The 23,827-nt window shown below is 42.2% G+C and overlaps 1 protein-coding gene and 1 long non-coding RNA gene across 3 annotated transcripts in view; one reads left to right on the forward strand and one right to left on the reverse strand.

The window, feature by feature from the left end:
- The window catches only part of LOC110074683 (uncharacterized), a 28,319-nt gene extending 16,401 nt beyond the window's left edge, over positions 1 to 11,918 (reverse strand). Inside the window, exon 1 of the long non-coding RNA XR_013540408.1 lies at positions 1 to 11,918. This exon is cut by the window's left edge and continues 10,043 nt beyond it. This is a non-coding gene — a long non-coding RNA (uncharacterized LOC110074683).
- The window catches only part of MDGA1 (MAM domain containing glycosylphosphatidylinositol anchor 1), a 379,759-nt gene that overhangs the window by 346,212 nt on the left and 9,720 nt on the right, over positions 1 to 23,827 (forward strand). Inside the window, exon 17 of one of the 2 annotated variants that reach the window (XM_078383035.1) lies at positions 11,925 to 15,660. The exons of the other annotated variant lie outside the window; for it this stretch is intronic. Coding sequence (XP_078239161.1) covers positions 11,925 to 12,007 — 83 coding nt within the window. The 3' untranslated portion in view covers positions 12,008 to 15,660. Of the gene's footprint in view, positions 1 to 11,924; positions 15,661 to 23,827 lie in introns of those variants that run through there. 2 annotated transcript variants of the gene reach the window in all.

Below are 23,827 nucleotides of genomic sequence, written 5' to 3' on the forward strand. Positions count from 1 at the left end.
AAATAACAATGGAATTCTGGAGCATGACTTCTCCTTGCAGTCTTAACAAGCAACTAGAGTTACTGCTGAACAAAATTGCATAGTTTGAATGCAGTTGGCAGAATATATGGGCTCATCTCTTCCAAAACTATGAGCCACTGACATTTATTATGACAGATTGGATTCTTATTTTCTGTGTTTTTTGTTCAAGAACCATTATTATACCCTTCATCTGTACTCAATAGTGTCTAAAGGTTGGTTCATGCATTAGTTTCTTAATGATACCACATGTACAGAAGCCTTCATTTACTTTAGCTGCCTTTGATTCCAACAGCCATTAAAATTGCATTCATCTGGAGCACCTCATTCTATCCATTCCTTGACCTTTCATCCAGGAAAGAAGGGAGCTTGCTGTTCTTACTACCCTGTGCTGGGTCATGACCTCCCTATTACCATGAGTACCTTGGTGGGCAGATAAGGTCTTGGGATTATGAGGCTGCATTTCCTCCTCCTGGAAACCTTTGGTAATTGTAATCTTTCAATTGCTGAAGGAACTGGGGGGGGGGGATCAGCTAGGTGCAAGGGTGTGCAGGGGATGTCCACAATTTACAGTAGAACTGAGAATCATATTCAGCTGAACAAACTAGGTGAGTCATCTCGTGACATCCTGTAACCCCTGCAGAATCAATAAGTCTGCTAGGAAAGGATACGAAGGAAGGGCGCTCCTTTTTGCCTGCCAGACCTGCTGAAATTGAGGCAGGGATGACATGAAAAGCTATGAAGGGCCCATGTAACCCTTCAGTCGTGGCTTTCCCACTCCACTGCTAGGTGAAACAAATAAGGCTGGTCCCATTAGCCTCTCTTGGTTGGTTTATCTTACTTCAGTTGCTGTTATCTACGGAAGGAAGGCAAGTAGAAGCAGGTTTACTGACACATTTAAAAAGGACAAAGCAAAGCTGGGACAGTAAATGTGTTTAAATATAGAATCAGAACTAACGCATGCAACCACTCAGTGTTGGGCACATTCTGTGATATCAGAAATTATATACTTCAAATTAGCAATAATTAGTTTGCCTAATCTCCTTCACGGAATGCTGCCTTGTTGTGGTGATGGGGTTTGAGTAATTCAGAGAAGCTATGGGCTGTGCCGTGCAGGGACACCCAAGTCATAGTGGAAAGTTCCGACTAAACACGATCCACCTGGAGCAGGAAAAATACTGCATAGGACCCTGGAATGTAAGATCTATGAAGGTAAGCTGGGTGTGTTCAAACAGGAGATGGCAAGAATAAACATCGACATCCTGGGCATCAGTGAACTAAAATGGATGGGAATGGGTGAATTCATTTCAGACGATTACCATATTTACTATTGTAGGCAAGAATCCAATAGAAGAAATGATGTAGCCCTCATAGTCAACAAAAGAGTGGGAAAAGCTGTAATGGAATACAATCTCAAACATTATAGAATGATGTCAAAATGAATCCAAGGCAGACCTCTCAACATCACAGTAATCCAAGTTTATGCACCAACCACCGATTCTGAAGAGGCTGAAATTGACCAATTCTATGAAGACTTATAACACCTTCTAGAACTGACACCAAAGAAAGATCTTCTCATTATAGGGGATTGGAATGCTAAAGTAGGGAGTCAAGAGATAAAAGGAACAATAGGTAAGTTTGGCCTTGGAGTTCAAAACGAAGCAGGGCAAAGGCTAATAGAGTTTTGTCAAGAGAACAAGCTGGTTGTCACAAACACTCTTTTCCAACAACACAAGAGGCAACTCTACACATGGACATCATCAGATGGGCAATACCGAAATCAGATTGATTATGTTCCCTGCAGCCAAAGATGGAGAAGCTCTATACAGTCACAATCAAACAAACAAACAAAAAAAGACCTGGAGCTGATTGTGGCTCTGATCATCAGCTTCTTATAGCAAAACTCAAGCTTAAACTGAAGAAAGTAGGAAAAACCACTGGGCTAGTCAGGTATAATCTAAACCAAATCCCTTATGAGTACATAGTGGAAGTGAAGAACAGATTTAAGGAACTAGATTTGGTGGACAGAGTGCATGAAGAACTATGGATGGACGATCGAAACATTGTACAGGAGGCAGCAACAAAAACCATCCCAAAGAAAAGGAAATGCAAGAAAGCAAAGTGGCTGTCCAACGAGGCCTTAGAAATAGCAAAGAAGAGAAGGCAAACAAAATGGAAGGGAGATAGGGAAAGTTACAGAAAATTGAATGCAGACTTCCAAAGAATAGCAAGGAGAGACAAGAGGGTCTTCTTAAATGAACAGTGCAAAGAAATAGAGGAAAATAATAGAAAGGAAAAAACCAGAGATCTGTTAAAGAAAATTGGAGATATTAAAGGGACATTTTGTGCAAAGATGGACATGATAAAGGACAAAAATGGTAGGGACCTAATAGAAGAAGACATCCAAGAAGAGGGAAATCAAGTGGGGATTAGAAAGCATGGCTCACAACAAGGCCAGTGGAGGTGATGGCATTCCAATTGAACTATTTAAAATCTTAAAAGATGACACTGTTAAGGTGCTATACTCAATATGCCAGCAAGTTTGGAAAACTCAGCAGTGGCCAGATAATTGGAAAAAATCAGTCTACATCCCAATCCCAAAAAAGGCAGGGCCAAAGAATGCACCAGCTACTGTCCAATTGCACTCATTTCACATGCTAGCAAGGTTATGCTCAAAATCCTCTAAGGCAGGCTTCAGCAGTATGTGGACCGAGAACTCCCAGAAGTACAAGCTGGATTCCAAAAGGGCAGAGGAACTAGAGACCAAATTGCTAACATGCGCTGGATCATAGAGAAAGCCAGAGAGTACCCAGAAAAATATTTGCTTCTGCTTCATTGACTACGCAAAAGCCTTTGACTGTGTGGACCATAGCAAACTATGGCAAGCCCTTAAAGAAATGGGATTGCCTGACCACCTTATCTATCTCCTGAGAAATCTATATGTGGGACAGGAAGCAATAGTTAGAACTGGATATGGAACAACCGATTGGTCCAAAATTGGGAAAGGAGTATGACAAGGCTGCATATTGTCTCCCTGCTTAGTTAACTTATATGCAGAATACATCATGCGAAAGGCTGGACTGGAGGAATCCCAAACCGGAATTAAGATTGCCAGAAGAAATATCAAAAACTTCAGATATGCAGATGATACCACTCTGATGGCAGAAAGGGACGAGGAATTAAAGGTGAAAGAGGAGAGTGCAAAAAATGGTTTGAAGCTCAACATCAAAAAAACTAAGATCATGGCCACTGGCCCCATCACCTCCTGACAAATAGAAGGGGAAGATATTGAGGCAGTGACAGATTTTATATTCTTGAGCTCCATGATCACTGCAGATGCTGACAGCAGCCACGAAATTAAAAGACGCCTGCTTCTTGGGAGGAAAGTGATGACAAACCTTGACAGCATCTTAAAAAGCAGAGACATCACCTTGCTGACAAAGGCCTGCATAGTCAAAACTATGGTTTTTCCACTAGTGATGTATGGAAGTGAGAGCTGGACCATAAAGAAGGCTGACCACCAAAGAATTGATGCTTTTGAATTGTGGTGCTGGAGGAGGCTCTTGAGAGTCCCCTGGACTGCAAGGAGAACAAACTTATCCATTTTGAAGGAAACCAACCCTGAGTGCTAACTGCAAGGACAGATCCTGAAGCTGAGGCGCCAATACTTTGGCCATCTCAGGAGAAGAGAAGACTCCCTGGAAAAGACCCTGATGTTGTGAAAGAGTGAAGGCAAGAGGAGAAGGCGACGACAGAAGAGGAGATGGGTGGACAGTGTCATCGAAGCGACCAACATGAATTTGACCCAACTCTGGGAGGCAGTGGAAGACAGGAGGGCCTGGTGTCTCTCATCCATGGGGTCATGAAGAGTCAGACATGACTTAACAACTAAAGAACAAAGTTTTTCTAATCATGTCACAAGTAGGAAACGAAAAGACATGAACCTGCACATAGTAATAAAATCATGTGTGGACAAACACGTCTAGTGCTTTAACTCTAGTTCCTCCTACTAGGCTGTATATTTATTTCTGTGCATCCTGTGAACGTATATATTCAAGGCAACAAGCTGATTAAACAATATTTCATAAAATTATTGCATAAAACACATATAAAACCCATCCTATATAGCAAACCTATCCTCTGAGGAGTCCTTAGTAGCAAGAGCCATGCCATCCACATACAAGAGATTATTCCCTGGCTTTGGGAATCCCAGGTTTACAGAAACAGAAAACCTCATGCAAAAGATAACCCTTCTACAAAGACCCCAAGAAGGTCTGGGCATACTTAGTGGTCACAGAAGACTGACCAAATGCAGGGAGAGAAAAGGCTGACTAACCAGAATCAAGGTGGATTTGGATTAAATCAGATTATTTACATGACTATTTAAATCTCTACTCAAAAAGTATCAATTTAATTATGCCTTCTGGTTTCCTATAATCTGGGGGAGAGAGAGAGAGATTCATATTTGGCACAATCTCCTTGCCCAAACTCACTATACCTCCAGCTCTCCTCTATTCACTGTCTGAAAGTGTGCACTGAACAAGAAAACTGAGGAAACTTGTGAAAATAATATGGGCAAGGAGACAGCAAAAAGGTCTCTCATTTTTGTCCTCAGAATACCAGAGACCAGCCTCTGCTATCAACCATCAACTTTATTAGGCAATTAAATACCTTTGTCCTCCTTCAGTTCTTCATATTCAGCCAGGTGGTCTATTCGCCCTGTTTCTCAGTGCCAGGATGGGCCCTGGGTGGTCTTTGAAGTGGGCCAGTTCTTCATCTCCTAGCAGGGCAACGCAGTCATTACATCCCCTTTTTCTGTTCCTGTTGCACCCTTAGGCTTCACCTTAGGCTCCAGCCGCTTCGTGTTGCCTATCAGCAGTATAGCTGGCTTTGCGATTGAAATCAGGGTTGGAGCAGGCATTGAAGGTGATTTCTCTGGGGGACCAATAGCAGGCTCCTCATCTGGCAGTTCCAATACCCTGTGTCCTCATGCTCTGCTGAACCAATGGGTCCCAGGTTCTGGGGTAGGACAAAGGTGGTCAAAGGTAGTGTAACCAAAAATAGGAGGGCTCTGCAAGATGTCTGGGGTTGACAGCTCAGTTCTAGGAATCACTCCACTTCTCTATCTCCACTATGCTCTCCTTATCACAGGCCACATTCTTCTCCCCAAGCTGGGATCCACACACACCCCTTTATAACCCCCACCCATGATTGTTAAAGGTTCTGGACCCTTCTCTCCCTCTTTCACTGCCTCCTCCCTTGATATAGCCCATACCACTGTTGTCACTATATTTGAATCTCAACCCGCCAGGGGTAGAGCCCCACCAGAGTGGGCTGTACATCTCCCACACTCAGCTGCTGAGAGTCATTCCTTTCCTAGAAACAGTTTCTGAGATGATACAGAGGTCAGCCCCTGTTCCCAATCATAATCCACCTACTCTCATAAGGGTATAGCCCTCAGGATGATACTGTTTAGGGAAAGGAATCGTACGATTAAATCTCTGTTCCATGCCAAAGCGTGCATTTAGTTTCAGAGAAAGAAGGGCTTTCCTTGTCTAGTCAAAGTTGCAGAGGGACAATAGCTAGAATTACTGGTCTAAAAAATTCTGCATTATTCAAGGAAACTACTGAAAGCAATCCTGGAGATTGCTTTTGTTTCTCCTTGGCCAAAATGCTATTGCATAGTTATGCCTGCAGAATGCAAATAACATAACAAGCAGAAGTCTCTTGTCGGCATGCCACCTCACCAGACTGGTGTGTGTACAAAAATCCAAGCAGAGACTCATAGAGATAAAATCCAGAAACAGTTTCAGCCATTTCCGTATATTGTCATTAACATGCATGTCTCATGTAACACAAACCTGATTTTAAGGAATACAAATGTTTCTCTTATCTGCTAGACTGAGCTCTAGATCAGTCTAACTATATAGAAGCCTGTAGAACGACATAAAATTGAAGCCGGACTGAAAGAACAGATGGCCCCTTCTTAATTTATTTTTTTTAAAAGAGAATCCTGTTGCTTAGCATAGTAAGTTGCAACTGGAGTAGGCCCATTGCATCAGTGGTACTGACAAAGGAGTTGGCTCACCAAATCCCCACTGATTCTGTGAGCTTACTCTAGTTGCTACTTGCTACACTGAGCAAGAATTAATAAGCTTTGCATTAATTATGAAAAAATCCGATTTGAATTCTAAAAATCCAATTTAAATTAAAATATATATTTTTCTAATTTTTAACACATAATTGACTCCATACTGGAACATTTTGTTGCAGGTCATTGTTACAGTCAGTATAAAACAGCATAATCAATATGCCAATTAAACAAAAAAAGCCATTAAACAGCTGCTGAAAACAGTGGCCAAAATCCTATTGTTTCATGTAGCAAATTTCACTAAAGTAAGCCCACTAAATCAATGAGGATTTGGTGAGTTAACTGTTCCATAAGTTCCAGTGATTCAAATAGGCCTACTCTAATTGTAACTTAGCTAGAGCAAGCCCATTTGAATCAATGGAGCTCATGGAGGAGTTGACTTACCTTTTGATTCAATGGGCCTATACTAGTGTGATTTACTATTCTACACAACAGGGTTTGGGCCAATAAGTATTAGCTATCCACATAAAAATGAGCACGGGGAAATCAAACTCACAGTTGGAACCACAAAACAAAGCATCCACACCAGAATCAAAGAACATGAGAGACACTGCAGACTAAAACAACCAGAAAAATCTGCAGTAGCTGAACATGCCCTGAAACAAACTGGACATGAAATTCTATTTTAAAATACTGAAATACTGGACAACACCAGCAATCATTACGTCAGACTGCACAGGGAAGCCACTGAAATCCACAAGCACCAGCACAGTTTCAACAAAAAAGAGGAAAGTATGAAGCTCAACAAAACTTGGCTCCCAGCTCTCAAAAATACAGCATGCAAAAGGTCAACGAACTCTACCCAGCCACAAGGATAGGGGATCACTACACACAAAAGACCAGCTAATGACACCCATCAACCACAGGAACAGATAATCTCTTCTCCTTAGCACAACAATACACCCACAACAATGCACATTAATCACCCATCTACAGAAAAAGACAAAAGCCTATCTCAAAGCCATAAATACTCCACTCCCAAGTCAACTACACCAGAGCACAGAGTGCTGTCCTCTGAAGATGCCGGCCACAGAGACTGGCAAAACTTTAGGAAGAACAACCTTCAGAACATGGCCAAAGAACCCGAAAAACCCACAACAACCATTAGATCCCGGCCGTGAAAGCCTTCGCGAATATATCAAACTCACAATCTTCAGCAGTCTGTTCAGCTGCCTTAGTGTAACCACAGAAAAGGCCCTGTTCTTCATGCCCACTGCAGTAGAGCCAGTAACAGGAGGGCAAAACATTTGGCCCTTATAGATGGTTCTTACGAGCTAAGCAGATTGTTATGGGTGGAGGCAATTCTTAGACCTGAATGACGAGAACTGCTGTACTATATTGGCTCAACTGCTTGCGTAAGCGAGTCATTTAAGGACCACACATCCAGCAAATGCCAAAGCAAGCTGTTCTTTTTTGGTTTCCCCAGACCCCAAATACTCTTCAGGATCTTCTGAAGTCAATTTAAAGAAAGAAAATGTGGCAAGGCCAAAGGCAGTGAGTTGAGGGGCAGGGGCGGGGAAAAAAATTTCTGAAAATGAAACCAACCTACATTTCAAACACTCTTGACTCTTTTTTTTTTTTCTTAACAAGCCCAAGAGAGGAAAACTAAGTGACTGGAAGACATGGGGAAGATTTATGAGCCATGAGAGAGCACTGGGAGTTGCAAAGTCAGAGTAAACTGATCTGCTGAAAAAAGGGAAGATTTATATATGTGGCATGTGCACAGAGCCCTTTATGAGCAGAAGTGGGATACCAGATCTCAGTCATTTCTGCTTCCTCAATATCCACCCCAAATATACTCTTCAAGGCACTGCCTAGTGAAATAAAAAAAGGGACTGGCATGTCACACTAACTGTGAAATCTTTGCCCGATAGTGCTTGACAGGAGTGAGGGAAGAAGCAGTTAATGATGGCAAGCACATGCTAGGGATAAGGGCTCGGTTGAGGCAGTTCTCCTTTCACCATCTCCACTTGCACTTTTGTGTTTCTTTCTCACACATGACCAGGCAGAGAGAAGAATGTGCTCGCACTTCATACTCTGAGGCTTTGTCAAAAGGAATGAAAATCATTCCGCCATCTGGCCACAGTTGCGCCTTCTGCTTCAACCATATTGCACATCTCAGTCTCAAGACCAACTCAAGACACTTTGCTGCTTGAAGCAAAAGACAACATGGTCACCCACACTTTGCACACGCAGAAGCAAACTGGACCGGCAGTTGAATTTTGCTCCCACATTGCTGATGATAGGATAGTCTTTTCATGGCAGCTGAGGGCAGAAAATTAGTTCATATGGTGCACACACAGCATGTAGAAAGAGGAGGGCTCAGAAGTAATGGTTGGACAGCTGACACCATTGTCTACCAACAGCTGCTTCCTGAGGGAGTTATCTCATTTTCCTTAATGGCTTCCAATATATATAAGAAGAACTGAGCTTCTGCTGCTCATTGTGCCCATTTCCGCTTTCCACCTGCCTTACCCAGAACAGCATTGATGTGAAGACATTATATTAACTCACACTTTTCTTGAACCCAATTTATACACTTGTCCTCTCTGCTCATTCAAGCCACATTCTTTCTTGGACCCTCACCCCAGCATTCTGTCTCATGCTCAAATAAGCCCACAAAAATCTTCTACGTGCCCTCCTCAGTTCTTGAGTGGTTTCTCTCCTCAAACATGTGGGCTCTATTTCCACAGCAGAAACACTTGCAATCCTGCAGTAGCAGTGGAGAAGTTTAACAATCTAGTGAAGACTGTAAATGAGGAATTGAGAAAAACTGAACTTCTGCTTCTCGTTCGCCAGCAGTTCCCATCAACCCCTAGTTGGTGGGAACTGTAGCCCAACGACATCTAGGCAGAATTGTCAAGGGTAGCTATCATAGCTGCCTCACTTCAAAATTTCAGGTAATCCATTCCAGTAATCTAGTCATAAACTGCCTGGGGTATGTGTGTGTAGATCATTTATTCCCTGCCTTGCTTACATTTGGCACTATGGGCACATTTAATCTGAAGGCCACATCTCTGGTATCTTGAGGACAATAGAGCCACTGCTCTTTCCTCCTGCTTGCCTTTCTAGGAATGTATGAAGAGGGGAGTCACGCATAACTACAGTGGACACACCACCTCAACACAACCCATTGCTGACACTGGACCTACACTCACACACATATAAGTGCGCACACACGGAGTTGTGTGAGTTGCGTGTCATCTTTAATTGCCAAGACAATGTCAAACATTAATTACCCCCCTCCCAATGTCCTTAAAATGCTTACTAAAAATAGATATTAACAAACGTATGCTGCTTCAGATGTATTGTAAGTAATTAATGTGATGAGCAGAACGCAGCAGTTAAGTCTATCTGGAGCACTAAAGGACCTCACTTGGCCGATGTAAGGGAACACTGAAGCCTAAAGTTAGACATAGTGGCATCAGTGAGGTTCCTCAATGTTCTGCTCTCTGTATTTACAAAAGACCCATTTTCTTTTTCCTAGTCACTCCAGTCTACCTCTCCTTTAATGGGACTTCCTCTCAAAAAAAAAAAAAAAAAAAACAGCCATTAGTGAGTGTCAGAAGTCTATAGGGAAGCATGGAAAGAGTCATCCATCATCTCATAAAGGGGGAAGACTGAGTGGCACAGTGTATATACATGGTGAGAGGTGACCACAGGCCTAATGAGGCATGAAATGGGAAATGCTGCTTTAGAGTTTGCCTGACAAGCTTTGATCAAGAAGCTTGGCTCTCCAGAGAAATGGCAGGGAACAGCTGTGATTCTATAGAGCACAGGGTGGTGGAGAGATGGCCTTCTCCCTGGAGTAGTAGCCCTGAGTGCAATATGAAAATGTAGACCATATCAACAGGAATCCCAAATTCCATTTCTGTTTCTAATAAGAATGTGCAATGGGAGGAGGAGCCCATCGAAATACATTTTACTTGCAGATCTTGGAAAATTTGTAAGGCTCTTTTAAACAATAGCTCCCAGAATATCTCAGCCAGTGGTCATAATAAGTAGGGGATTTGAGATGAAGTAATGTGGCCAAGCTCTGAGCAACATTGATTTCAGATATAAAGTGTATAATTTGTTTTTATTATTTATTCACTGAAATCATGTTTCCTTCAAGACTTGCATTTAAGATTTTGTGCCTTCTCTCCCATTTTGCTCATTCTGGTAACTGCATAACTGTTCTTTAGAACTCTTGTTTTTATTGTATAAATATGACCATGACTGCATTCTGAGCTGCCTTGGGTTCTTTTAAAGAAAAAGGCGGAGTAAAAATGAATGAATGAATGAATGAATGAATGAATGAATGAATGAATGAATGAATTAATTAATTAATTAATTAATTAATTAATTAATTAATTAATTAATTAATAAGGGGTGAAACAGTGGCAACTACTATGCAATTAGCGTCGTTGCGGCATGGGATCAAGTTGGAGAACACCAATGGCATGACTTTGTTAGCCAGTAGACTTTTTAGTGTGCGAGTTCTTGCAGCAACAGTGAATGGGATGCCTGCTGAACTAACAACATGTGCATGCACCATGCCTTCCCAGGCATGGCAGATGCTGTTGAAGCAGAGCTTCCACTGAGCTGAGCTCTCTGGCTCAAGAAGGGCTCAGCAAGTCTCCATAGTTCTGTTGGTGCTTCATCCATGCCGCATATGCACAAGCAAACCTGTCCTCATTAAACTGACCACTTAGTTGATGGTGTCAGGATCAGGGGCCCCAGTGTCTTCTTACAATGGATAGCTTTGAGGGGATTGTCCTTGCCCAGTAAGGATTCTGCAACCTGGATTTAGGGAAACAGTTCTTCATTGAGCCACAAAAGGAGTTCTTCTTGAAACTACAATTCCTTATAGGGGCTTACCCTATGTTTTGTCCTCCTCAACTGAGGAAATCACTGGGCCAACAAAGCTATCGCCAGTGAAACCAGCTGGAGAGCGAATGGTACCATGGAACATCCCTTGATGTAATCTGCCCCATTATCTCATCTGAAGTACCCTTCCCATAGAGCCCCCCCCCCCCATTTAGGACATTGTGGATAAATAAAAGAATTTATTGCCAGAATCTGCTTTTGCTGCCCACATCCCATCATGTCCAGATTAGTGACAAATGGGTACTGGGATATACTCATGCCTATTATAAGACAGTAACCCATTTGTCCTTCATTACATTTGCTTTAGGAAGAAAGGAATGAAATTTGACTCGAATATTTAGTCCCATATTTCATTTGTTCCAAAATGTATGTGTGCCACTCTCTTAGTTTTAAACGACTACTGCAAAAGCAATTCGCTTTGCAAATTTTTTTTAAAAAATTAGACAGTGGCAAAAGCAACAGCCACAATAATTCAAGCATAGTCCAAACAGGTCAATGCATAAACATACCCTTCCACACACCAGTATGATGTGCCAGAGCAGGAGCTGCAGAAAGAAGCCTCACAACATCTCTTTAATCCAAATGTCAGGAATTCGATGCCAGGGCCTCACTATGTAACCCAAGTCTTCTTGTTCAAATAAAGATTCAAGGCACAGATATTTTCCAGAGCTAAAATATTAAGGCCTGAAATAACATACAAAGGCAGGGACCAATATTGAAGGGGTCTGGCATTTGATTGTTCTCTTTCTGGTGATGAGAAAAGCAGGGAGAGATCTGTCCAGTCTCTTCCCTTGTCTTAGAAAAGAAAATATGATCGGTCTGGAGGTTTCTTGGTTAAAGGAAACAAAAGTGTTCACTCATGGTACATGCCTTTTGCTTTTTATAGTGGTGCTCCATCTCCACACATCGGTCTTCAGAGAACACAAAATGGAGGAAGGAGGAAAGGCAGCTAATGAAGGAAGCACATGAAGGAACGGGCAGTCTCAAAAGCTCTGAAGAATAGAAAAAAAATCAGTACTGAGGTCAGTAGCAATATCACTACAAGGATTTCATTGGCTGTCCTACACATGTGTAATGAAATTCCGATAATTAAATCAAGGAGATAAAGGACTAATTCCTCCTTCCAGGGAAACAGAAGCTCCTTTCACCACCACAGTCCCTTCTAAGGGAACCATTTTGAACCAAATAATCCTTGTAGAGACCATCCTTGTTCTTCACACCTTAGGAAATGAAAGCAAACAACAAAGGAGGAACAAAACATGGAGATGTCAGTTCTACCTGAAGAGTCCTAGGTAGGCAAGGCAATCGAGCATCTAGCCCAGGATTGCCAACTCTGCAGTATTCTTTCCTAGCCCTACCTGGCAATCCCTGGTCCCCCATTCAAGTACTAATCAGGCCCAACCTTGCTTAGCTTCCAAAGTCAGACAAGACTTGACTTCTTCGGTATAGTATAGAAAAGGCAAGCTAGACTACCCAATACTGGTTGTCACAAACAAGGTCCGCCTTGCTTAGCTTCCACGATCAGATACAATCTGGTGCTTCCTGGATAATGTGGTTTTGCCTCTGTTGTATTCCCCATCTAACCTCCAAAAGCAAGAGCTGTAATTAAAAATATCCAGACATTGATTCCCCCTATTCCCTGATTGTTCTCCTTTCCTCTAACAGAAAGTATGGATTTGGAAATAATTTCTCTTGAGGAAGAGAAAATCCACAGGCAAGCAAGCAGACAGACAAACACAGACAGATAGGCTCTTCCTTTTGATTTTAAGAAGATGGATGGATAGACAGGTCAATTGAAATAAAATAAAAATAAAGTGAATGTTAATGTCCTAAAATAGTTTTATTGTATTCTGGTAACCTAGTAGAAGCAGATGTTTAAATACTGAGCCATCAATACTCATGTTGTACAGACACCTGAAAACAAGGGCAGGCAATTTGTGGCTTTGCAGATGTTGTTGGACAAAAACTCCCATCATTCCACACCACTGGCTATGGTGGATGGGAGTTTTGGTTCAGCAGCAACTACAGAAACAGCAGTTATCAGCCATGCTTTAAATAACTACCCACAGTTCATCCATTCCTGCCAGATTCCGTCCCCAGGCAAAGCTAAACATCTCCCACACAATAAGCTGTGCAAGTGTCACATGCATATGTAGTTCACACATAAGTAAAGAAAAGCAAGGTTGAGGCAGTCATCCTTATTCTGTCCCCACATTCTCATAATACCAAAGGCCACTTCATGGCAATGTGCTCCAAGGAGTGAATGTCACAAAACAGACATTATGAGCAAGTAAGCTCTTTGCAGTGAGTCAACTGACTCAAATGAAGATAAGACCGCAAACAGATTACACATGCGTGCACATACACGCAGAGAGAGAGAGAGAGAGAGAGTTTCTTTCCTGTGAAGTATGCTAAGCTTCTCCGCGAGGGGCACTTCCCCCTGGTTTCTCTCCCTACAGCAGCACGAGCTGGCAAAAATAGTAGGAAAACTCCTGTTCCTAGGGGGAAAAAAACCCCTGGGTTGACAGAGAACAGCCAACAAAAAGAAGGAAGGTATATGAAGGGCTACAGGGAAGAAAATGCAACTCAGCCGTTTGTCTTGGAAATATCAATAAAGGAAGCTTTCTGTGGAAAATGCTTGGCACTAGCCTTAACTCAAAGGCCCTTAGCACTTTTAAAAAACTGGGAAAATTTCCCTTCCCAAAATGTGCTAGGAAGGCAATGCAATCCATGCCTGAGTCATTTGTTTAATATTGAACTTACTGTAGGATGAAGGATCCACACTCAGACATAAGAGAGCCGAGGAGAAGAAAAAAAAGAATGACTGGCCATCTTCCCAAATGTAATGCCATCCAGAATTCTACAACTCCCATCAGCCCCGGGGAGTATGTCAGTTTGGAAGCCACCAGGCTGGGGAAGGATGGTTTATGGCATACAGTGCTGTTCCTTGCAGTTTAGAAAATCCAAATCTAGCTCTCCTCCTTTGTTTCATTTCAGCTCTGGACTGCTGGCATTCCCAAAATATCCCCTTGGATGCACAAATGCTGCAGGGCTCTAATATACAGTAGTTCTATCCCAGTCTACAGTGCTGCAAATTCTCTCAAAATGCATATTTTTCCCTTTTGCAATGCTATAAGCCGGCGGTGCTACGATTCCACGAAGCAAGCCGATGTTAGACTGTCGCTCTGGGACCAGAGTCTGATCAATCTGAGTAAAACACTTTTACCACTTCCTCGACATTCAATACTTAATGGAGGAATAAGCAGACCAAATGTCAGTTGCTACTTCTTAATGGGATATGTTGCCATTATTTACAACCAAGCAAGCCAACGTGTAAATAAATCAGAGTTATCTAGCCCAGACACAGTGTCTATATGTTTTTTGTTTGTTTTTAAATGTGGATTTCTAGTATCCCCAGTTCTGTCCCAAAGCAGAAAAGAAAGCAGTAGCTTAGCATTTGCATTCCTTGCAAATCCATGGACCCCAAAGCCCAGTTCTCCCCAATACACTTTAAACAGTAGGCGGATGGAGGGCAAGGATCACTTCCTCGTAATCTGACAGAAAGTAAGGCTATTTCCAGGCTTGTCCCCTGTCCCACTCATTAATGACAATGATGACAAGCTGCTGCTGTTGCAGAAAAACAAGATAATGCTGTCTTCTGCCCAAAGGAAATGAGATCCTTGATTCTGCACCCTGCACAGAGAGCACCACCCTGCACAGTTGCTACTGATTTTAAGTGGGGCAGTAGTCACCCACCACTGAATTCTGGCAGTGACATTGCAACCCCCAGTGGGTGTGGGAGGTGCAGCATTGCTTACCAAACTCCACATGTTACCCACCCCCACGCACTTTCCGAAGGGCCGCATTCCTCCCCCTCAAGGTCTAAGCTCCAAGAATTCTTGCACCACCTCCTGCTTCCTTCTCAGTGCCCTTCCAATGTACAACAGTCCCACATCTCACAGAATTTGTGACATTGTTGGCTGTCCCGGGTTTTTGTGAGGGAGGCAGAATGAAAACCAATAGTACATAGTTCTTGTTAGGGATATGTGCTTTTGTCTTTCGACCAATTTATGAAAACAAACCAGATCGGGGGATTTGCATTTCCCCAGTCACCATGGAAAGGAACAAAAAGGCATTTACTGGGCACAACCATTAACTGATGGATTCCTTGCACTAAACTCACATGTTGTGGTTAGAAGTAAGGAAAAAGAAAGGGAAAAAATCAGCAAGATACAGAAGCGTATGCTCTTTATATTAGAAATGAACCTTCCTTCTCCTGCTGCAGAATCAGTGATTAAATCATGAGAGTCCTATCGTAGCAGCACCACTTATTTCAGGTCCAAGGAAGAGAAAGGCCAAAGGGAGGGAGAACAGATGGAAAGTGCTCCCTGCATTGTTCTTGTAAGAAGGAACCAAAGACAGCTGTGCCCATTACTCCTTTAAAGTCTCTCATTTTTCCCAGTGATTGCCACAGGAAGCCAATGGGATCCTTCTCCAGGCAGCTGGGAAAAGGAGAGAAAAATAAAAACAAAGCAGAGTGCCCAGCTCCTCAGATGGCTGCTGGTGCCCTTCTGTCTATTCAGGCTGTGACCTGGCCAAGCTGTGCGCATTCCCCCATTTACAAGAAGTGGTTATACACAAATTCCACCAACGTCCTGTGCAATGATCACGTTGAAGTCTCACCAGCAAGGCACAGGATGGATTGGCCCCAACCTGTGTGCCCTTCATTTAAGCATGGACCAGGTCAGAGGCTTCTGTACAGCCAGCATCAACATCACCACTGCAGAAGGAAACAAAAGGGGTGGGATGTATAACTCCAACATAAGAAACCCCAAGGAGACTGAAGGTACAGAAGGAGGTTCAGAGCCATGTTAAAGGAGGTGTCTTCCCCATGTTTGTCTTGTTCTTTAGCAATGCATGCTTTGCAAAGCTTGTCCTCAATGATGCTAACCATAGAATGAGGCTATCTAGGGGGTGCAATAACTTACATCCCATTCTAGCAGCAGGACAGCAGACTGGCCACTACAGAAGGCTGCCAATTTCTAGACTAAAGTCATCCTAAGCAGCATTTAATCAAGTAATATATATATTGTATATACTTACAATGACAATCAATCAATCAATCAATCAATCAATCAATCAATCAATACTGTAAATAAAATAACATATTTATTTAAAAAAGAACAGATTTTAGAATTAAACAGAAGCTCTGGCGTGCAAGGAAATGAAATTTACTATGATATCTTAACTAAACTTGGTTTTAGTTGTAAGAAAAGAAGATAAGCATTTTGGTATCATTATCTTCATAGTATTACATTTTCTGCCTCTGGAGGTCAATTAAGAGATGTTATTGGATTTCCCAGCTAATGGGCTAAAGTCAGCTCTTTCCTGGACCCATAGGTAAGGCCTTCATCTACAAAAATTTAGATAACTGCAAGTAGTTGACTTTTGAGTTATCAGTTACTGAAGCTAATGGTTTGCAAAGCCATCTGGGTTCCTACAATTAGCAAGAAATCTAGATCAAAAGCATTATTTAAGATGCAGATTTTGACCTCCAACTAGGATCCAGAAGAAGAGAGAAACAGCAGTTCAGGGAGCCAGGAGAAATGTTGATCTTGAAAACATTTTAATAAACATGCCATTCAAAATAATCATTGGCTCAAGAGCAGAATGTGTCTGAATATCATCTACAGCAGTGGTCCCCAACCTTGGGCCTCCAGATGTTTTTGGACTGCAACTCCCAGAAGCCTTCACCACCACCTCTGCTGGCCAGGATTTCTGGGAGTTGAAGTCCAAGAACATCTGGAGGCCTAAGGCTGGAGACCACTGATCTACAGGACAAGCAACAACTGAAGAAAGACAGCACTTTCCTGTCCTGATTGTGGGCTTCCTAATTAGACAGGTCCTTGATCTGATTCAACAGGGTTATATTATGAGGGAGGGCATTCTTTGCATGCTAAAGCAGGTTATATTACTGTACACCAGCCTAAGAAAGTGTTACATTGTATTCTCGGAGGCTTTCACGGCTGGGATCCAACTACACAGGGAATCCATTGAAATCCACAAATATCAGCACAGCTTCAACAAAAAAGAAGAAAGTCTAAAACTCAATAACGCCTGGCTCCCAGTACTGAAAAATACAGTCTGCAAAAAGGTCAACAAACTCTATCCAGCCACAAGGACTGATGATCACTGCACACAAAATATTAGCTAATGACACCCATCAATCACAGTGACAGATCATCTCCGCCCTTATCACAACAATACGCCCATAATAAAAAACACCCTGATCACCACAATCACCCAATCTCCTGAACAGGACAAAAAGCTGATCCCACAGCTACAAATGCTCAACTGTCCCACACACTACACCAGAACACAGAAAGGGTTCTAACTCTTGTCCTCTGAAGATGCCTGCCACAGAGACTGGTGAAACGTTAGGAAGAAAAACTCCAGAACATGGCCAAACCATCCGAAAAACTTAAAACAACCAAAGTGTTACATTTCCTTTTTGAGTAAAGAAACCCAGTTTGAAATGGCTGCATCAGGATTTATTTATTTGTAACATTTATATCCTGCTTTGTCTCCAATGAGATCAAAGGATATATGGTTCCCCTCCTGCTGCTCAATTTATTCTCAAAACAGTAAGAATATTTGGCATTTATGCAAGCACAGTACACTGATTAAACATTAGAATTGTATAATTAAACAGGCATAAATATTCTAGAATGACATGATAAGGTAAAAATAGAACCCTTAGATTTATTGGTTCTGGCAGTCCATTCAGAAGTAGTGCAGGAGGAAGAGCCCTATGGGGGCACAGGAACCTTGTGTTGGCTTCTACATGTGCAGTCTACTCAGCCATTATGAAATAGCCATGGGAATCTGTCTCTCATTAGCACAAAATGACCTCAAAGATAGAAGGATGAAGGAAATCTAAGAATATATGTAGACTACAGGTAGAAAAGATAAGACAACTAAACACACGTTCGTTTAGTCGTTTAGTCATGTCTGACTCTTTGTGACCCCATGGACCAGAGCACGCCAGGCCCTCCTGTCTTCCACTGCCTCCTGGAGTTGTGTCAAATTCATGTTGGTAGCTTTGGTGACACTGTCCACCCATCTCATCCTTGGTCATCCCCTTCTCCTCTTGCCTTCACACTTTCCTAACATCAAGGTCTTTTCTCATGAGATGGCCAAAGTACTGGAGCCTCAGCTTCAGGATCTGTCATTCCAGTGAGCACTCAGGGTTGATTTTCTTTAGAATTGATAGGTTTGTTCTCCTTGCAGTCCAGGGGATTCTCAAGAGCCTCCTCCAGCACCACAATTCAAAGGCATCAATTCTTCGGCGGTCTGCTTTCTTTATGGTCCAGCTCTCACTTCCATACATCACGACAGGAAAAACCATAGCTTTGACTATTCGGACTTTTGTTTTTCAAGGTGATGTCTCTGCTTTTTAAGATGCTGTCAAGGTTTGTCATCGCTTTCCTCCCAAGAAGCAGGCGTCTTTTAATTTCGTGGCTGCTGTCTCCATCTGCAGTGATCATGGAGTGGGCTATATATTTGCTTTTTGCCTCCAACTCTACTGGTTCAGATCACTTGCTACATGTGTCAGTGCTCTATTCCACCAAAGTCACCCAACCATTTTTATGGGTCAGTTGCAACCACACTTTGGACCTCTAACTGGCTCTCAATATTGCCAACATACCTGCAATATCTGCTGCTTAATTCATGAATGCTGTGCCTCAGTAATTCAGCCCTGCTCCTCTAGGAAAGGTGAGGTTCCTGATGAACTGACACCGTCTGAGTTGGGGAAAGAGCCTCTACAGTGAGCTGCTTTTTGCAAGTTCCAGCCTAGACAAGTCCCTAGTGCCCAATTGTGTTTGGCATGGAAGGGCAGCCTGTTGCTCCCTCTGCCAGCTCCAGGAAAGGCCTCTGCCAGAACGGACTTGGCTTCTTACACGTACAAAGATCGATTAACCCACATCAGCTCACAACAGCTCCTGAGTGTTTCTCTGCGCCGCAGACGGATGCCAACTGCAATCACAGCAAGAATTCCGCATGTCTCCGCCACTGGCTGACATTTCCCAAGGAAGATGCCTGGCATTTCTCACTCAGCTGCCATTAATATTTATGCTACATCTGTGGCTCAACATCTGATCTTGGCAAGTGCGGTAGGAAAGAAGCAAAAGCAAAGCGAGAAGATCCTGGTGATGAATCTTCTCCTGCACTACAATGCATTGTTCAGCACATCCTGGATAGTGAGACGGATACAATTCCTCCTGGGTTCCTGTAGATAGACAGCAAGCAGAGACATCATGGTTAGGAGCTTGACATATGAATGAGAAGCCAGTCAGCCATTTACATTATAAAGTAACTAGACATTGATAAGGAAACTCAACATCTTCAAAGACCCTGGTTGCAATCTTCTGCATATTGTATCTGGGAGTTAAGCCCTCTTGAAATAATTAGGTTTACTTCTAAGTAGCCACACATAGGCTTGCACATAATATCTATAATATGCTGACAACAGTACCAATCTCTTTTACAGAAAGATTACCAAGATAATGTATGTGAAACATTTCAATTCCCCAGAAGAAACCACTGTGGAAAAGCCAAGCAAAATAATTATCAGTCTCATAAAGCCATCCATTCACTGCTAGGTAGGAGCCATAAGGTGATAATTCAGAACAGTACAGTCACAGCTTTTATAACTATAAATAAGCAAACGTGGGCTTCTGTTTTTACTAAGGCAACTTTCCTCAAATTTGCACCCTGCCCCACAAGATGTGTTGTTCTAGTCATGCAAGTTGTAGCTCAGCACATATGGTGAAGAAAATTGAGTCCAATCACCACTACCTATGGTGGTGTGTGTGAAGGGTCCAACCTGAAGTTCTTTACCTGGTGCCATTAGGGTAGGACGCCGAAACAAAAATCTAGAGCTTTGCACACCCAAATGAGCAAACAGTTTCTCAAACATAGCAGAGCTACCTTACCATATTTTGTATTGAAACAAAAAACATTTATAGAGCCTTGTGATCACATAGAATCATTGAATGATGAAGTTGGAAGGTGCCTATAAGGATGTTGAGTTTAACCCCCTGCTCAGTGCAGGAATACAAATCAGAGGATATCTGCCAGGTGATTGTCTACATTTCTCTTTAATGCCTCCAGTGTTGGGGCACTCACCACCTCTCGAGGTAACTGGTTCCATTGTCATACTGCTCTAAAGTTAGAACGTTTTTCCTGATATTCAACCAAATCTAGCTTCATGTAACTTGAGCCCAACATTGTATCTCCTGCACTCTGGGATCATCAAGAACAGATCCTGCCCCTCCTCTGTATGACAGTCTTTCAAGTATTTGAAAAGTGCTATCATATCCCCCCTCAGTCTTCTTTTCTCAAGACTAAATATACTCAGTTTTTTCAGTCTTTCGTCATAGGGCATGGTTTCCACCCCCCTGATCATCCTTGTTGCCTTCCTCTGAACTTGTTCCAGTTTGTCAGCATCCTTCTTGAAGCGAGGTATCCAGAACTGGACACAATACAAATAGAGGGAAACAAGTACCTAGCAGGATTTGGAAACTATACTTCTGTTAATGCAGCCTAAAATAGTATTGGCCTTTTTTCTAATCAGGTCACACTATTGACTCATATGCAGCTTGTAATCTACAATTACTCCAAGATCCTTCTTGCTTATAGTATTGCTGAGCCAGGTATGCACGATCTTGTAACTGTCTGTTTGGTTTCTTTTTCCAAGGAGCAGTACTTTGAACTTATCCCTGCTAAATTTCATTCTGTTGCTTTCACCCCAATGCTCAAGCCTATCCAGATCATAATGAATTTTGTTTCTGTCTTCCAGTTATTCCACCCAGTTTTGAGTTATCCACAAATTTGATTAGCATTCCTTGCACCCACCCAGGTCATTAACGAAAATATTGAAGAGCACAGAGTCCAGGACTGAGCCCTGGGGTACCCCACTTGTTTCCTCCCCCCAATTTGAGAAGGAGTCATTAATCATCACGCTTTGAGTATGTTCTGTAGTCAACTGTGTATCCATCCACCTGACAGTTTTTCTATCCAGCCCACACCAGCTTGCTAATAAGAATATCATGGGGCACTTTGTCAAAAACGTTGCTGAAGTCAAGATATATACAGCATTCTCTCTGTCTAACAGGGAGGTTACCCAATCAAAAAAAATGAGATCATATTAGTCTAGCAGGATTTGTTCTTGACAAACCCATGTTTGCTTCTAGTTATTACTGCATTGTTTTCTAAGTGCTTTCTCTGAGTTTTTTATGAACCACACCAGCTTTTTTTGCTGTCTCTCCCCCGTCACTTTAATCTTCATGAAATTGTTTCTAGTTGTGCATTTAGAATTTCCTGTTTTTGAAACTCCCACCCTTCTTGGACTCCTTTTCTTGTTAGGATCTCTTGCAATGGGACCTTGCTTATCATTGTCCTAAGTTTTGTTAAAACTGGCTTTTTTAAAATCCAGAGTGTGGCTACACTCTGCTTTGGTTTCCCTTGAAATCAATAATTCTAGTAGAACATGGTCACTCTCTCCCAGAGTTCCCCCTTATTGCCACTTCCTCCATCAAATAGTCTTTATTAGTTAGAATCAAGTCACTTAGGCACTTCCCCATTGTGTGAGCAATGAGGAATTTCAGAGGTTCAGTGCTTGCACAGGTTTGGTCTTTACTGGTTTATAACATTTGCATTGAATGCCATTGACCAGTTTTAAGAGAGGCAGCCATGTTAGTCTGTCTCAGCAACAACAAAAAGGAAACAAAAACAAAAGTATTCTGACACTGTTAAGACTAACAAATTTGTTTCAGCCTGATTTTTTCTAGATTGTACTTCACTTCTTCTGACACACACAACATAAACTCCATGTGCTCCATATGTATGAAGAAGCAGACATGAAAACTCACACTGAAATGTAGTAGTCTTTAAAGTACCATTGACCGATATCCTCCTAGACTGCATGCGGTTTGGCTTGGTTTGGTTTTGGGGTCTGAGCCTTCCTAGGAGAAGTGTTCCCTGGGGCAGTCTAACTGAACCCCATGACCTGTGGCATATGTTGTCCCTTAAGGCTCCACCCTATTCTCTCTGTTATTTAACATCCACATAAAGCTGCTGGGAGAAGTCATTTGAAGCTCTGGAGTGAGATGCTGATGACCCCCAGCTCTGTTTCTCCTTGTCATCTAGCACCAAGAAAACAGCTAACACTTGGAAACTCCTGGGCGTAATAATGAGCTGAAGAAGCTGAAATGAAATCCTGACAAGACAGGTGCTGCTTGCCAGTAGGAAAGCAGGCAGCCTTCCTACTGGCAAGCAGCCAGTTCTGTAAAGAGTTGTGCTCTCCCTAAAGAGTTGTGCTCTCCCTAAAGAGTTGTGCTCTCTCTTAACCTGTTCTTTACAGAACAGGTAAAGGGAGTTGTGCTCGCTTTACCTGTTCTGTAAATAGTTGTGCTCTCCCTGAAAGATTGGTTTCATAGAGTACTCATTATTCTGGGCTGTCCTTGGATTCCCAGGTGGCAACTGTGGCAAGGAGTGCTTTTGCACGGCTCCGCTTAGCATTTGCTACAAACATTCCTTGAACGGAACTGACTTGGCGACAGTCATCCATGTCTTAGTCACATCATGTCTTGATTACAGCAATGTGTTCTACATGGGACTACCCTTAAAGAGGGTATGGGATCCCATTTGATATCACATGCAGCAAGAAAGATGCTAACTGGTACGTACTGTAGTATCAAAATAATATTGCCCCAGTAATGAAACATCTGTGCTGATTGCACATTGCTTTGTGGACTCAATTCAAGGAATTGGTTTTAACCTTTAAAGCTCTGAATAGCTTAGGGACTGATTATCTAAAGGTCTACCTATCTTATGATGAACCTTTCTGTATACCAAGAAACCTGCTGAGAGAAATAACACTTGCAGAGACCCACTTGATGCTGTATGGAAGATGGCTTTTAGCTGTGTTGCTTCCAGACTGTGGAATCCACCACCTTTAGAATTGTAATTGGTTTCTATTTTCACTGCTTTAAGGAATAGTGCAGAGACTTTCTTCTTAAAACTGGCTTATGACACCAGATAACCACCTGTAGACTTAGCTGATATGTCTATTGTTTTTATTGGTTTTATAAGTCATCTTGACTACTAAACTGTAACTACAGGACAGAACCGTAATAAATAAATAAATATATATATATATATATATATAATAAATATCTTTGCAAATATTCTCTCTCTTTGTGTGCATGCATGCACACAAAGAGAGAGAATATTTGCAAAGATACATATTGAGCATAAATGGAAGCTAGTTTTCCAAAAAAAGTTACACTTCCAGACCAAAATTCCCCACATTACACTGCCAGCATGGCCAACAGTGGTTGAAGTGCAATGGGGAAAAAAAGGATATTCCAGGCTTTGAGGGTTAATGCTACAAAGCCATCTGCATAGCCCAACAAAGTTTTATTTTCTCTCTATCTTTCTCTCAAATTGCCTGTATATTTGCACAAACACAGAAACCTTGACAAGACCTTCCCTAACCAATATAAGGTATAGATGAAGGCTGTAAAACCTGCCTCTGGAACAGGTCTGGTCATCTTCTTACGCATTCAATCCACATACTGGAAACTTGAACATTGGACATCAACATGAAGGAAAGGTAAAATCATAGAATAATTGAGTTGAAAGAGGCTTAGAAGACCATTGCGTCCAACCCCCTGCTCAATGCAGGAATCCAAATCAAAGCAGATTTGACAGATGGTTATCCAT

Source organism: Pogona vitticeps, chromosome 1, assembly GCF_051106095.1.
Source record: "Pogona vitticeps strain Pit_001003342236 chromosome 1, PviZW2.1, whole genome shotgun sequence".
Lineage (NCBI taxonomy): Eukaryota > Metazoa > Chordata > Lepidosauria > Squamata > Agamidae > Pogona > Pogona vitticeps.